The sequence below is a fragment of the Euprymna scolopes genome, chromosome 43 (genome assembly GCF_053919585.1).
Source record: "Euprymna scolopes isolate OS-2025 chromosome 43, ASM5391958v1, whole genome shotgun sequence".
NCBI lineage: Eukaryota > Metazoa > Mollusca > Cephalopoda > Sepiida > Sepiolidae > Euprymna > Euprymna scolopes.
In genome coordinates, this window is record NC_136524.1 from 63,309,193 (window position 1) to 63,323,691 (window position 14,499).

The 14,499-nt window shown below is 33.8% G+C and overlaps 1 protein-coding gene across 3 annotated transcripts in view; it reads right to left on the bottom strand.

Annotated features, from left to right (window-relative positions):
- The window catches only part of LOC145268368 (N-acetylglucosamine-6-phosphate deacetylase-like), a 118,748-nt gene that overhangs the window by 19,961 nt on the left and 84,288 nt on the right, over positions 1-14,499 (bottom strand). For all 3 annotated transcript variants that reach the window (XM_080123916.1, XM_080123918.1, XM_080123917.1), the window contains exon 8: positions 5,868-5,997. In XM_080123916.1, coding sequence (XP_079980042.1) covers positions 5,868-5,997 — 130 coding nt within the window. The remainder of the gene's footprint in view (positions 1-5,867; positions 5,998-14,499) is intronic.

Genomic DNA, 14,499 nt, shown 5'->3' on the forward strand with positions numbered 1-14,499 from the left:
CTATGTGTTGGGTTCCGCGTGTCTACATATTAACGCATGTGTAAATGTTAATATTACAGTCTTACACTTCTTGCATATTAAACTGGTTATCCACAATCAACCTACTTGTAATTCAACTGCACTTCTTTAGTATCATAAAACAAAGTTGCACCTGACTCTCTTTTCACAAACTGAGTAGTGAAACTTTCCTCTTTTGGGAAATTTTCCAGCATTATAACGACTGGTCATCATTTTGAACCTTGATAATATTTACTCTGAGACCTTTACTTTTCATAGCATTCTCTCAAGTCTTTAATGTAAGCCTTCATTGTTTAACAGACAAGTAATTAAATCCTCAGCATACAGCATCTTTCATAGACAACCTGTACAAAATTCCCTGGACAATGCTCCTAGCATACAAACAAAAGCAAAAAATCAGTATAGATTTGCGACATATTCTTACTTTAACATTAAAGCTGTCACTAAATGTGCTGTTAATTCTAACATGACTTTGATCATTTCTGTGGATTGCTTGACCAACCTTCACCAACCACTCATTTGCTCAGTTTACACAAAGCCCACCAGACAGTCTTTATTAGCATTTTTCAAAAGATTTCTCCAGATCCACAAAGCAAAATACAAGTTCTTCTTTTCAGCAAAGTACTTTTCTTGCATTTGTCTCAGAATAAATATAGCAGCAATGATGCAAATAATAGCACATGATCTTGGTTGTTTTATATGGCATATCAACCATTATCGGTTTATTTAATGTTGAAGTGAGTGATATCGTAATATATTTATTGATAGTGGTTGCAATTTCACGCTATACATTCCATTCAACACAGACCTGGAAACGAAGTAGATGTAGAACAGAGGTAACAGGTTCAGTTCACAGTAGAAAGTTTAGGAAAACATGGAAGGAAAAAATATGAAGGAACTTGAAAGATAAGATAAAGACTTCCCAGAAATAGGCTAGTTCAAAAGTTAATTTCTAAAAGCCATCCAACACATGCCAACATGTAAAACGAATATTAAACCGAATATGCTGAATTAAATTTATTCATTCATTTATATCTTAATTATATTTGAATTAAAGAAAACATAATAGTAACAGTCTTTGCTAATGGGCTGTGAGATCAGAGTTCAATCCTTGATCTAGTCATACCAAAGATTTAAAAATGGTAATTAATGCTTGAACACTCAGCATTATAAAATTGATAAAGTCCAAAAAAAGAGGCTCCAATCTAATACGTCCCACTTTGTCAACTAATCTCCGACCTCTATTCCATTGGCGCAATGTTGCATTTCTGTGCCTGTTTTACAAATATTTTAATGGAATGTGTTCTGATGAACTCTTTGCACTTGTGCCCCCTCAACGTACAAATCTCCGACAAACCCACATAGCAACAAAATCACACTCCTTTACTGTTGAGGTCCCTAAATTATTTTTTCCCTCAAACAAGTAGATTTTGGAATTCCCTTCCTGCTACCTGCTTCCCTAACTGTACTGATATACAGAAGTTTAAACGTAACATCTTGTTTATCTTCCGTAAGCACGGTCCCAAATAATAGCCTCATACATCCAAGTAGCAATATGCTTTGTTTGGCATGAACATGAGTATAATAAAAAAAAATTTAAAGATCCAGGGTAAGTGGAATAATTCTGACAAGGAATTAGAATCTTCCCTACAACTTGGCATAGTAGTTAGTGAAAAGGAGCCTTTGGGTTTCCCTCAACTATGGTTGACTATTTTACTTTTTTTTTCATGGCTCCAGAAAGAGTTTAATGAGGTTGAAACAATCATTATTATATTCGGTTTGATGCCAGTTTTATATGCTGGTATACATTGGATGGCAGACCAGGTATTTATTTATCCCTCTTTCCCTCCAATCAATTTTTATTACTTACTCCCATATTTTCTTTAGCTTTCCCCTATTAACTGAATCTGCTACCTCAACTGTTTTGAATCAAGAATTTATTATTTTAACGTGTCCATACCATCAAAGTTTTCTGTTCTGCACACATTTTCTTATACTGTCTACATTTAATCATTTTCTGAAATCAAATCTAAAACATGTCTTTAGGACCCACATTATACATCATTGTATTATTCTCATATTTCTCTTCATGCTTACTGGCCAGAAATTATTATATTGTGTGCATATGCCTAATAGACTCTTTTCTTAGTCGACAGTTTATTGCATTCAACAGAGTGGACCTGAGAGTAGTTGAAACTAACTGGTAACCTAACACATCACAAAGTTCAAAACTTGGGCTCTTGCTACCAGATTTTGTTGACTATACCAAAACTACATTAGCTAAATCATATATACATATATATATACACTAGTTTTTTTCAATTATATTTCACCCTTTGTGTATACCAATCCTTTTAGCTTAGAAGCTCAATGCTTGTTAAATATAATAACAGAGCATATATAAATGAATAACAAAATAGCTACATTTCTAGTTCCAAGGCTTCATTTATCTTACCATTCTGTTCTTTCAACATATCAAAACTTCTGTACATTTTACTGACCTGTTTTGTTATGTCAATACTGAATTTTTCTTACATATACTTATGGAAAATTCAGAAATTTTACTTAGAAACTTGTGCCCAGATTAGCACCTACATCCTCAGAACTACCAGAGACTACTAACCCTCACTACACTGCCAGCCTCAGCAGGACTTCACTCCACAGCGCCAGACACTGTTGGACTTCAGTCTACAACACCATGTTTTTCTCATTTTTTGAATTAACAAGACTCATTTGTTTGTTTTTTTATTTTGCTTTTCCATGGGTTTAATTTGGTTTTTCATTCCTTGTGCTCCCCACCCACTTTGGAGCCTGATAATGGGACCTGTCAAGGGGGAAACCCCAACTGTCTTTACAGGTCAAGGCTACACAAGCAATGTACTTGATCAAATGAGAAACTGAGTATTTGTCACTAGATTTGTTCACTACCCAAAGCTTAAGTGAATCAGTGATTAGTTTGCAGCCATGTTTTGAATTCTACTCTTGATCAATGACTCTTTGCCAGCGCCTATCTTCTACTTGTAGTAAGAGTGTCAAATTATTCTATTATATTTTGTAGGGAAATTACTGTTTTGTATTTTCTTTTTCCAAATTTTTTGCTTTTTAATAGTAATCAATAGAGCTTGACTTGACCAGCCAATTGATCAGATCGGGTCTCTCCAACCTCCCATTTAGCCCAAAGTGGTGTATTGGGAGGTGAAGGTGCATAATCCTTGACCTCCAAGTCCCTCAACCTCCAAGATTCTATCACAAGACATCACAGATTGCCACGCACTACTAACAGGTGGCCCCATCAAGAGACTTTTACTCTCTGCAGGGGTCTATCAGTATATTCTAATGCCCCACCAACAGGGCGACCAATGAGGGTTGAGGACATGTACTCCAGAGAGAAAAATAATGTGAAAATGATATGATAGATGTGTGATGTGAGATTTAATAACAAACTTAGATCTGATGACCTCAGAGGAAGATTAAATCTGGAGAATAAATGAAAATGTATGCAAAACACCAGACATTGTTGGAATTTGTCATATTGAAGAAATGGATGGTAACCTTTGTAGAACAATTAAGGTAGCAATGTAAGCTAGCAGTGTGAAAGCCAAGGTAAACATGGGTGGAAATGATATGGAAAAATATGAGAGAAAGAGGGATAAATAAAGACTTGACCAGAAGTAGTTTAGTTTAGAAATCAATTTCTTAAAACTGCTCATCATATGCATGCATGTAAAAATAAAACATTAAACCGAATATGATTTAAATTGAAAGTTTAGAAGACTAATAAACACCAATTTTTCTTTTCAAGGTAAACATTTATTTGTTTAAAATCAAATTTTGAGCATTATGACATTTTCGTCAAGATCAGAATAAAAAAAACACTGTTTAAGCAAAGCAATAGATTGATAAGGATTATTTGTGCCTCAAATTATTTATTTTCTGGAGTACAAATAATCCACTGTAATAAAGACACATGCCATGGGAACATATATTAATGCGAATGAAAATGTAACATTTGGAAAAGGAAGTTGAGAAAAACAACTTATCTAGAAAAATAGAAGAGTTAGTGAAAAAAAAGTTTTCTCTACGATATAAGCATTGCTTAAATCAAATTAATTTTTTTTTAAAGGTCACCACATTATCAAGGCCCAAAGGCCACTTGAGGATAAGGGTTAATGGGTGTATCATAGTTATTGCGACAACAGTGTAGCAATTGTTAGTAGTTGGTATTTTCTATAATTTAATTATTTAAGGGGACGGTTCTGAAAAAAAAATTGTTTACATTGGACTTGATGACAACCATATTGTAGTCAGCTGGAAAGCAGGCCAGCAGAACAGAGTTCTGCAAGTCGACAGTTCTAGCAAAAAAGCTTTGTTCATGGAATCTACGTTTAGATTTAGGCACAGACAGAAAGTGTGACACATACAGTTAATAGTGGCTGTAGCAAACGAGTGTTTTGTGAAAGTTTGATAAAGTGAGACTACAGATTGGAGCTCAGTTGAGCAGTTTCCATGAAAATGACAATAGAGAAGAGACAGGCTAGCAACGTCTCTTCTATGGGGAAGACGTTGCAGGGAAAAGAAAAGGGCATCACCTATCAGGTTTCAAAGCCGGTTTTGAACTATCAAGGCAGGATAGGGTGGACTGAGCAGTTCCAGCCTAGATATGGCAACAGTACTCCAATTCTAGGATGTACTTGGCTCTTATACAGGTAAAGAATTGCATCAGAAGTGAGATATTTACTGGAGCAGTATAATGATTCAATCATTTTTTGGGGTGATCTTGGCAACGGATTTGATGTATGCGCTCCATTTCAGATCAGAGGTGAAGTCAGACCCATAAGCTTGTCAAAGTACAATGCTTCCCCAAGATGAGAGCGATTCCTTTCAATTGAGACCAAATTTTTAAGTTTAGAAAGCCAATACAACTGATTTATTTTCTAAAATAAAGATTTGTTTAAAATCAATTTTTCCACAAACGCTTTGTTCAGGATCACAATAATAAAAAATCTTCACTAATTCATTTCACTCATGAGCACGCATTCCTCCTGATTTTTTTACATTTAAAATATCACTGCTGAAGGTCACACAGATGTTACTCTTCTAGTGATACCATACCATGAGAAAAGAAAAAACACAAACTGATTCTGAAATTGATAATAGCATCAGTGAAAATTTTAAACAAAAATTCAACAACTATATAAAAGAGATAATATATAAAAAGAATAAATAAAAAATTAAATTAAATAAATATAAAAATGTCTGGAGCAATAGTGATGATAATAAAGAAACCTATGCATAACCCCTTTTCTGCTTTATACCTATCCCGTTCCCACATCCATTTCCATTTTATGATATTCCAATGTTTTTTTTAAGGGCATTCTTTGACTCCTTTTCTTTTGAAAAAGAGATGATATTCTCGAAATATTAAGACCACCACTAACCCAGTTATATCAAGCAGTAAGTTCATATTTACTGATTTGTATTGTGATTATCTGGAAAAATAAATTGATATACAAAGTTTTTAAAAAAAAATTTTTAATAAAAAATAAAAAATAAGACTTTTCATGTGTCCATTTTTGTTCATAGGTTATGCCAATATAACAGCCGGTTCCTTCCATTGGTGTAGCCTTCTTATATGCCTTGATATCTAAATAAATTTTTTTGTTTTATTTTTGTTTGTTTTTTCAATCTGCATTGTATTGCCTTTCTAAACTTATGAATTTCAATTTAAATAACACTTGCATCATGGAGAAAAAAAATCTTCACTGAATATGATTATAATAATAATGATGGTAATGGTGGCGGTGGTGGTACTGATGATGAGGATGATGCAGCAGTAAACATTTACTCACCTTCCACATAATGTGTTTGTGCCTGCAAGTACAGCCCTGTCATCTAAAATTTCAACTTCTTGAGGTCCAATTGTGTGTTTGCCTTTTGGTAGTCCCATTGCAGGAACAGCATCTGTTACTATCACTAAACCTGAAAAAAATTGAAAAATATAAAAAAATCTATATTTATTATATCTAATTTATAAAACTGTCTGTCTCCATATTTTCAAACTCTATCTCTCTGAAACTAAAAATCCCAGAGCGGCACTAGGAGCCTCAAATGATTGGATTTTTTATGGACCGTTTTTTTAAGGGTCTTTAGCTGGTTAAAATAGTTTTTAAGGGGTTGAAATTGAAAAAAATCGTTATGCATTTTGTACATTCATCTTAGTTTATTTTTAATCAGTTCATATGCGTGTCGTGTTCGTACAGTGATAACGTCACCAGTTTTGATTGCTACAGTTTTGCTTTCGGTTTCAATTCTAGCTGATGGTACCCAAATACTTTTTTTTTACTTTTGAAGTCACAACCCTATAATAATATATACAAAATCTGGACAAATTAAAATACCATATTTAAACGTATTTTACAGCCGGGCAAAGCCGGGCGCCCCCCCCCCTCTTCTAGTACATACATAAATTATGTATATACACATACACATATATAATAATCATAATTTTATATTTATTATATACATGCATAAACTATGTATACATACAGACATACATATAATAATCATAGATCAAGGTGCACTGTTAGTCCTCTGTTAGTTACTTGACATAGGTTCTCTGTGTTTTATATATATGAAGAGGATTTTGTATTCGGTTGGTGCAAAAACAATATTGTTTTTTCAGATACGTTTTATATATGATTTCTGAATTAATTCATTAACATATATAGCCATGTTATATATCATTTTGAAGTGCATTTTTTGGTCTATCGAATCGTATTATTCGTTACTGTTCTAAATCTCTTCATTCATTTTTTTTTTCAGGCTTTTCAACAGCATAGACAAAATTAAAATCCACACGATTTTCTTGTTCTAGTTCAAACTAGGCCTAAAAGCTGCAGAGACAGCTCATAATATCAATGATGCGTTTGGTTCAGGAACCACTAATGAACGTGGGGCACAATGGTGGTTCAAGAAATTTTTCAATGGTGACGGGAGCCTCGAAGTTGAAGACGGTTATAGTCAGCCAACTGCGGTTAATAACAAACATTTAAAAGCCTTAATTGAAGCCGACCCTCGCAAAACCACACGAGAAGTTGCTGTTGAACTCGCGGTCAACCACTCAACATTTAAAGCAAATAGGGAAGTCAAAATTTGGATAAATGGATGCTACAGGAATTGAACGGTAATCAAAAAAATCGTTGTTTTGAGGTGTTTTCTACACTCCTTTTGCACAACAAAAACGACCCATTTCTCGAGCGGATTGTGACATGTGATGAGAAGTGGGTCCTCTATGACAACTGGCGACATTCAGCACAGTAGTTGGATGCCGGAGAAGCTCCACAACACTTCCTGAAGCCGACATTGCACCAAAACATGTTATGGTGACTGTTTGGTGGTCTGCAGCCAATCTTATTCATCACAGCTTCTTGAATCTGGGCGGACCTCTTGCCCACCGATTATCATTTTTTCAAGCATCTCGATAACTTCCTGCACGAAAAATGCTCCAAAAGCAGAGAGGATGCCGAATCGGCCTTCAATGACTTCATCGCTTCCAGATTTCTATGCTAATGGGATAAATAAACTTGTTTCTCGTTGAAAAAAATGTGTCAACTTTAATGGTTTTTATTTTGATTAATAAAGTTTATTATTAAAGGAGTTATGATTTTTTAAGTTAAACGTCAAAAATGACATTAATTTTGCACCAACCTAATAGCTTGCTTGAAGCACTGTGCGAAGTGTGAAAGCACTGTGTTTGAGGGCTATAACAATGCAGATTATGGAACAGTCTATATAGTAAAATAAATAATGATGACAATATTGAAGGAATTTCAATAATTTTCAATTACACATATATTTTCAAACATAATGTGTTGCACATGATGGTAGACATAGGAATTTCTCAAAAATTTCGAGAATGTATCTCTTCTTCAGAAAAGGAGAGGAATGTGTAAACAGTTCTCGGACATGGCTACATTTGCTCGTGTGAAAATCGGAAGTGGGATGTTGGATCCAAGCATCAGCCCTGCAGTCAAATCGGTGTGCATATTTATTAGCCCAGTTGTGAATTCAATCAGTTTTACATATTGTTTAAAATTAACTTCCGGCACCAACACAAACATATAATAAATAGACACAGACACAAACTCATAATAGATTGTTTTTGTTTGTTTCTTCCTGTCAAGTTTTTTAATCACTTAAAAAGTAGAATTTCATATTTGGTTGGAGTAGTAATTTAGCTAAGAATGTTAATCAACCATAATAATAGTATCAGGTTGACAAGAAAGTTCTTACAGTTTTTAACTTTTAAATTCAGATAAACATATCTCAGCTCAAACAAAATTTACTGATCAAAAAAAGTACCATCAGAACAAATACACTTTTGCCAATGCAAAATAAGTGTATTTATGCCAGTAACGTATATAAGCATATAGACATAAATATATGTACATATCATGTATATATGCAATCACATATATGCATATATATCATGTATTAACATATTTTGAAATCTATATCTAAAAACATTATTCATATATATATATATATATATATATATATATATATATATAAACCCACACACATATGCATTTATATGTATACAAACACACACATATATATATATATACACACACACATGCATGCATATATATATATGTATATATGTACGTATATAAACATATATACATGCATATATTTTGCATGTATATATACAAACATATATACATACACAAATATCATATGTATATATACAAACATAGACATATATATATATGTATTCATGTATATGAAATCATTTTTTATTTAACTTCAGTAAGTTTCAAGAGATCAAGGGTCTCCCTCCTGGAGCTAACACTTGATTCTGTTATGATTTAAATTTATATCCAAGGGCTTTTTTTTTTTTTTTACACAGTGATCACTACTTATCAAGGCCCGGAAGCCACTCAGGGATAAGGGTTATTGCAAGTACATTACGTTAGTGTGAAGATTTGATGAAGTGTTTAATTAAGGGGGCGGTTCATTAGGAATTTGTTAACATTGGACTTGAAGACATCCAAGTTGTAGTCCGGAGGGAAGCAGACAGACGGAACAGAGTTCCACAGGCGTGCAGTTTTAAGAAAGAAGCTTTGTTCATGGAATCCGCGTTTTGATTTAGGCACAGATATAGAGTGGGGGAAATTTTTCAGTGGATTCAGCTAGACGGATTTTTTTCGTGAAAGATTGGCGAGGGGGGACCAGAGATTGGAGTTCAGACGAGCACCTACCATGGAAATAACGATAAAACAAGGATAGGCTCGTAATGTCTCTTCTGTGGGAGAGAGGTTGCAGGGTAGAGAAAAGAGCATCCCCCACTAAGCCACGAAGTCTATTTTGTACTCTGTCAAGGCAGGATAGGCTGTTTTTAGCAGCTCCTGCCCAGATATGGCAACAGTATTCCATCCTTGGACGTACTTGGCTTTTATATAGATAGAGAATTGCATCAGTAGTGAGATATCTTCTGGAGCGGTAGAAGGATGCCACCATTTTTCCAGCAACCTTGGCAACAGACTTGATGTACGTGTTCCATTTCAGATCAGGAGTAAAGGTCAAACCCAGAAGCTTGTCAAAACACGGGGCCTCTTTTAAGAATAGATAGGTTCTGTTCCCTTTATGGCTGCTATCTGTATTTTGTTACAGCTTGGTTTTCCAGGGATTGTTTATATATACAAACATATATATCCATACATATATATGCCTACATATCATCTGTATATATACCAACATGTGTGTGTGTGTGTGTATATATATATATATATATATATATATATATATACATACACATGCATATGGGCCAAGCATTTTCAATGTGTCCACGGTTTTACCTTTCATGTAGGCGTCTACGCATCATCAGGAAAGTTTGTATTAGGCTGTGCGAGGAATTGTGGGAAGTTTTTATATAGTAGTTGGAGTGCAAACATTTGGATTTCTAGCAGTGGAGGAATGTTAGTGTAATGGGGAAAGGAGGAGAGCGTGCCAGTTCTGGGATCAGAAGCTGGTACAGGTTGCATGTGTGTGGAGGGAAGGAGTTAGTCAAGGCATTTAAATATGTTGGTACTGTTTTGAAATGCGATTTGATTAAGAGGAGTTTTTGCATTTTGCTATTAATAGCTTCAAGGATTTTAAGCTTTTTTACATTCATTTCGCGGTGTAGTATTTTTGCGTTGTTAACCAAAATTTCTGTGAAATTCGAGGGAAGGCAGGGATGTTTTTTGTGTAAGTGTTGGAAGATGGCACTAGATTCCACATTATGACAAGTACCAAAAAAATAATGCAGGCACATAGATTTTTTCAAAACATGCTACTAAATTTATTTGAGTAGCTCAATTTTTCACCAAATTATAATTGATCAAAATTTGCTGAAATTTAGAAAATTTATTCTTTTGTGTATCAGTGTTCAAGAAGTCAATTTTCATAGTGTATAACTAAAAGTGCATTGATCAAGTGAAAAATCCTTACAAATGATGTGATGTCATGTAATAAATGAAAAGTGATCATAATGGAAGCAATGATTAGATCAAGCCAGTCTAAACATTAAGAAAATTCTCATTATCATTTGAAAACAAATATGACAGTGAAACATAACTTTCACTGGTCATATAATTTCAACAGTTAATACACTGAGTCTGCATAATATGATCCATATGAAAGTGGGTATTTTTATTTAAACAGTAAATCAGTAATAAAAAAGAATTAGATTTGAACATGTAAAGCACGTAAGCACGATTTAATAATAGAGCAAAAATTTAATTCATTAAAGTTTTCAACCTTAACTTTTTTTGTGAAACAACATAAAACCCTATATTAAGCTAACAATATTGACGAGTGGCCTGCTTTCTCCGAGAGAGCTTTTTCGCTGACATTTTCGAAAGTCTTCCCCTCTTTTCGATTGTCTAGCCTTAATTTATACCTATGTCAATTCTGGTTTGGCGATGGGCGCATCAGCAAAGATGTTACTATTTTTTTTCACGTTCTTTCCCTCCTTCGCAATATGGGTTTGAGTCTGCCTGCCTACTACCACTTTATTTTTGCTCAAAACACCCAGGTAACGCCAGGCCCACAGGCTAGTACATTTATACAGAGAAAAGATTAAATTTTGTTTACATCCAAATTTTATCGAAATAAATCCCAAAAATAAATTAGATATTACAACTTGAAATTTAAAGGAATTGTAATATCTTTACTCATTCTAACATACTGAACTAGCTGGTTTGTGATACCTGATACAATATACCAACATTAATCCACAGGTCACATGTCATCTATTATTTATTAATTAGTTTTTGCTCTCTATATTTAACCGACATGTCAATCATCATTTACTGTACGCTGTGTTATGACAGCCTTAGTATTTCTGCATTTCTTTAATGTTAGATATACATGATACCTGGGCAATGCCAGGTAATCTCTGTCAGCCATTTAATAAAGGAAGGAAAATATGCATTGTCATCATCTAACGTAGAACAGTTTATGGAAATAAATATATAGAATATTCATGTATGATGTGCCTAAATTGATTGGCTATCTACATCATTCTGATTCCTTGCAGGCCTTAAGCGAAACTAGCATTTATAAGGTGTTATAATTAGCCATTTACAAACATTTCTCCTTACGCAATTTTCCATTGCAACGTCCCTACAACCTGACGATAGGCAGATGTATGGAATGACTTCATGATCCATAAACATGCATTTCCCTTATTTCTGAGATATATTCAAGAATTTCCCATCTCATTATCATCATATTTTTTACATGCTGGCTTTTAGAAATTGACTCCCAAACTAACCTATCTCTGGCCAGGTCTTTATTTATCCCTTTTGCTCTCAAGTCCATTCTTATTACCTTTCCTCTTTTCCTTGGCCTATCTCTATAAACTGACATTGTTAAATCAACAGTTTATACCTACATTCTTTCAACATTATCGCACCATTGAAGTCCCTTGTTTTGTACACATCTCCCTATACTATCCAGATTTTATCTTAAGAGGTCATTAGAATAAATGTTTTACACCTAACTAAAGAGTTTTCATACATTCTTTCAACATTATCGCACCATTGAAGTCCCTTGTTTATTATACATCTCCCTATACTGTCCAGATTTTATCTTAAGGGGTCATTAGAATAAATGTTTTACACCTAACTCAAGAGTTTTCATACATTCTTTCAACATTATCGCACCATTGAAGTCCCTTGTTTATTATACATCTCCCTATACTGTCCAGATTTTATCTTAAAGGGGTCATTAGAATAAATCCCGTCTTTAAGACTTATATTACACATCTATCATATCATTCTTGTATCTTTTCTCTTCATGCTACGCATGTCCTCAACTCTTACAGGCTAGGTTTCACTTTCATACATCACACTGTTTACACATGCCTGACTTTCCCTTTGATCAACAGTGGTAACACTCTGCTGGTTAGTAATGGCAGAAATTCTCTGAACTTACTTCATCCCCTCCTAACTCTTGTAATCACATTAATTCCATGCTCTTCTCTCGGCTCCAATGCTATCATCTATTAAACTTCTGAACGATTTCAATGGCTTCACCATCCAGAATCATACTTTCTTCACATCTGAGTTCTCTGGCATATCCATAAAAGCCAAAGAAAATATGGAATTTGTTAACATATTGCAGAGATTTCACAATATTTCATCGCTGATTTCTTTAAATAATTTGAAATAAAACAGACTTCGAAATCTAGTGGGTGATGTCCTTTTTCTCCTCCTTGCTAGCTCTTCCTCAAAGAAAAGACGTTATGAGCTGATCTATAATCTATAGTGGTTTCATGGCAGGTGCTCGACTGAGCTTCACTCTAACCCCCCTCTTAAAAGCATTCCTGGAAAACACCCGACTAACTACAACCAGTATCTGCAATTTCCATTGCTCTCTATTTGTGCCTAAGGCTAAACTTGTCTTGCACTTATTGTACATGTAACCTGATTATCTCTTAAACGACCTATAATTCCACTCCACTCCTTGTGTTCACATCTGTGGAATGCATTAGCACAGGAATGCTTCTCTGCAGATTACAACATGGTCGTCTTCAAGTCCAATATCAGCAGATATTTGTCATATATCATTTTTATAAGTCATCAAATTGTGTTTATTCCATTCATCATCATTCTCAATCCTCTCTTAGTATTCATCATTCTTCTTACAATCCATTTTATTAACCCTTATCCTCGACTGGCTTTTAGCCTTGATAAATGGTGACTCATTGGCATAAAAAAATCCTCTGGTGATATCCATCATTTATCTCACAATCTAATTCATTTTATTGAGCCTTATCCTCGACTTTCTGCTCTAATAGAATCTTTCCTCAAACTACTTGTCTTTGGAATTCACCCTCTGTCCCACTTCCGACAGTACCAACATGCAGAAATATAAATGTAATGTAAACAAATATCTTGCTTCCCCTATAAATCTGGCCTCTATCAGAGTAGCCTTTTATGCTTCAGTGGCAAGACGCTTTGTTTGAGGTAAATAGAAGTAAAAAAAAATGTTTTTAAAGTGGTTTAGACATACTAGTCAACAATTAATAGCAATAAAATAGTCGTGACTCATAAAACGCATTCAATAAAATGTAACTTCATAGATGTTAAAACGTAAATTTGAATTACATTTCAGAGAAAAAAATACAATTTAAACCAACACCTTTGTAAAGATACGATCAAAAACTAACCACCGCCCAACGGTTACTAATCTGGCTCTCTAGGTATTCTTTTTCATTGTATAACTTACATTACATATCTTGAAGATAAATTTGAGGTAGTTTTGAAAATCTAATAATTTTAATTTCAATTACCTCTCTTGAAAACGAATGAATATTCTATTTTAAGAAACATTTTGTGAATTTATCCATTTTTTTTAAATTATTATTAACTCTTTTATAAATTAACTACAACTATTAATATTTACAAAACTATGGTACAAAACCAATAAACATATATAAAATGCCACTATTAATTTGCACCACTGAAATACATTTTATTAACTTCAAGGGAAACATTTATACTCAAGTTGACAGTTTCAATGGGTTCGGTTCTCTGGACAACTTTTAGCAAATTCTATATTACAAATCTAGAAAGCAAAATATTTAACAACATTATAAAACCCTCTTTTGTTGATGATCTTATTTTTTCTCATAATGACTAAATAAACAAACTACAGAAACTTGTCCAAAATGCCTTTCCTTAATTCACTGTACAACTAAATTAATAAAATCTCATTCCTTGATGTCTGTATTGACATCTTTAATAATGCATTAACACTTTTACTTAAAATTTACTTACTTAAATTCTAGTTTCTTAAATTACAAGAGCGAATGACCCCTATCACTATGAAATAACCATTGTTAAAAACCATTTCTTTTTTTTTCACATGGTAGTCACCATTTATCAAGGCCTGGAAGCTACTTGGGGATAAGGGCTATTGCGTACACAG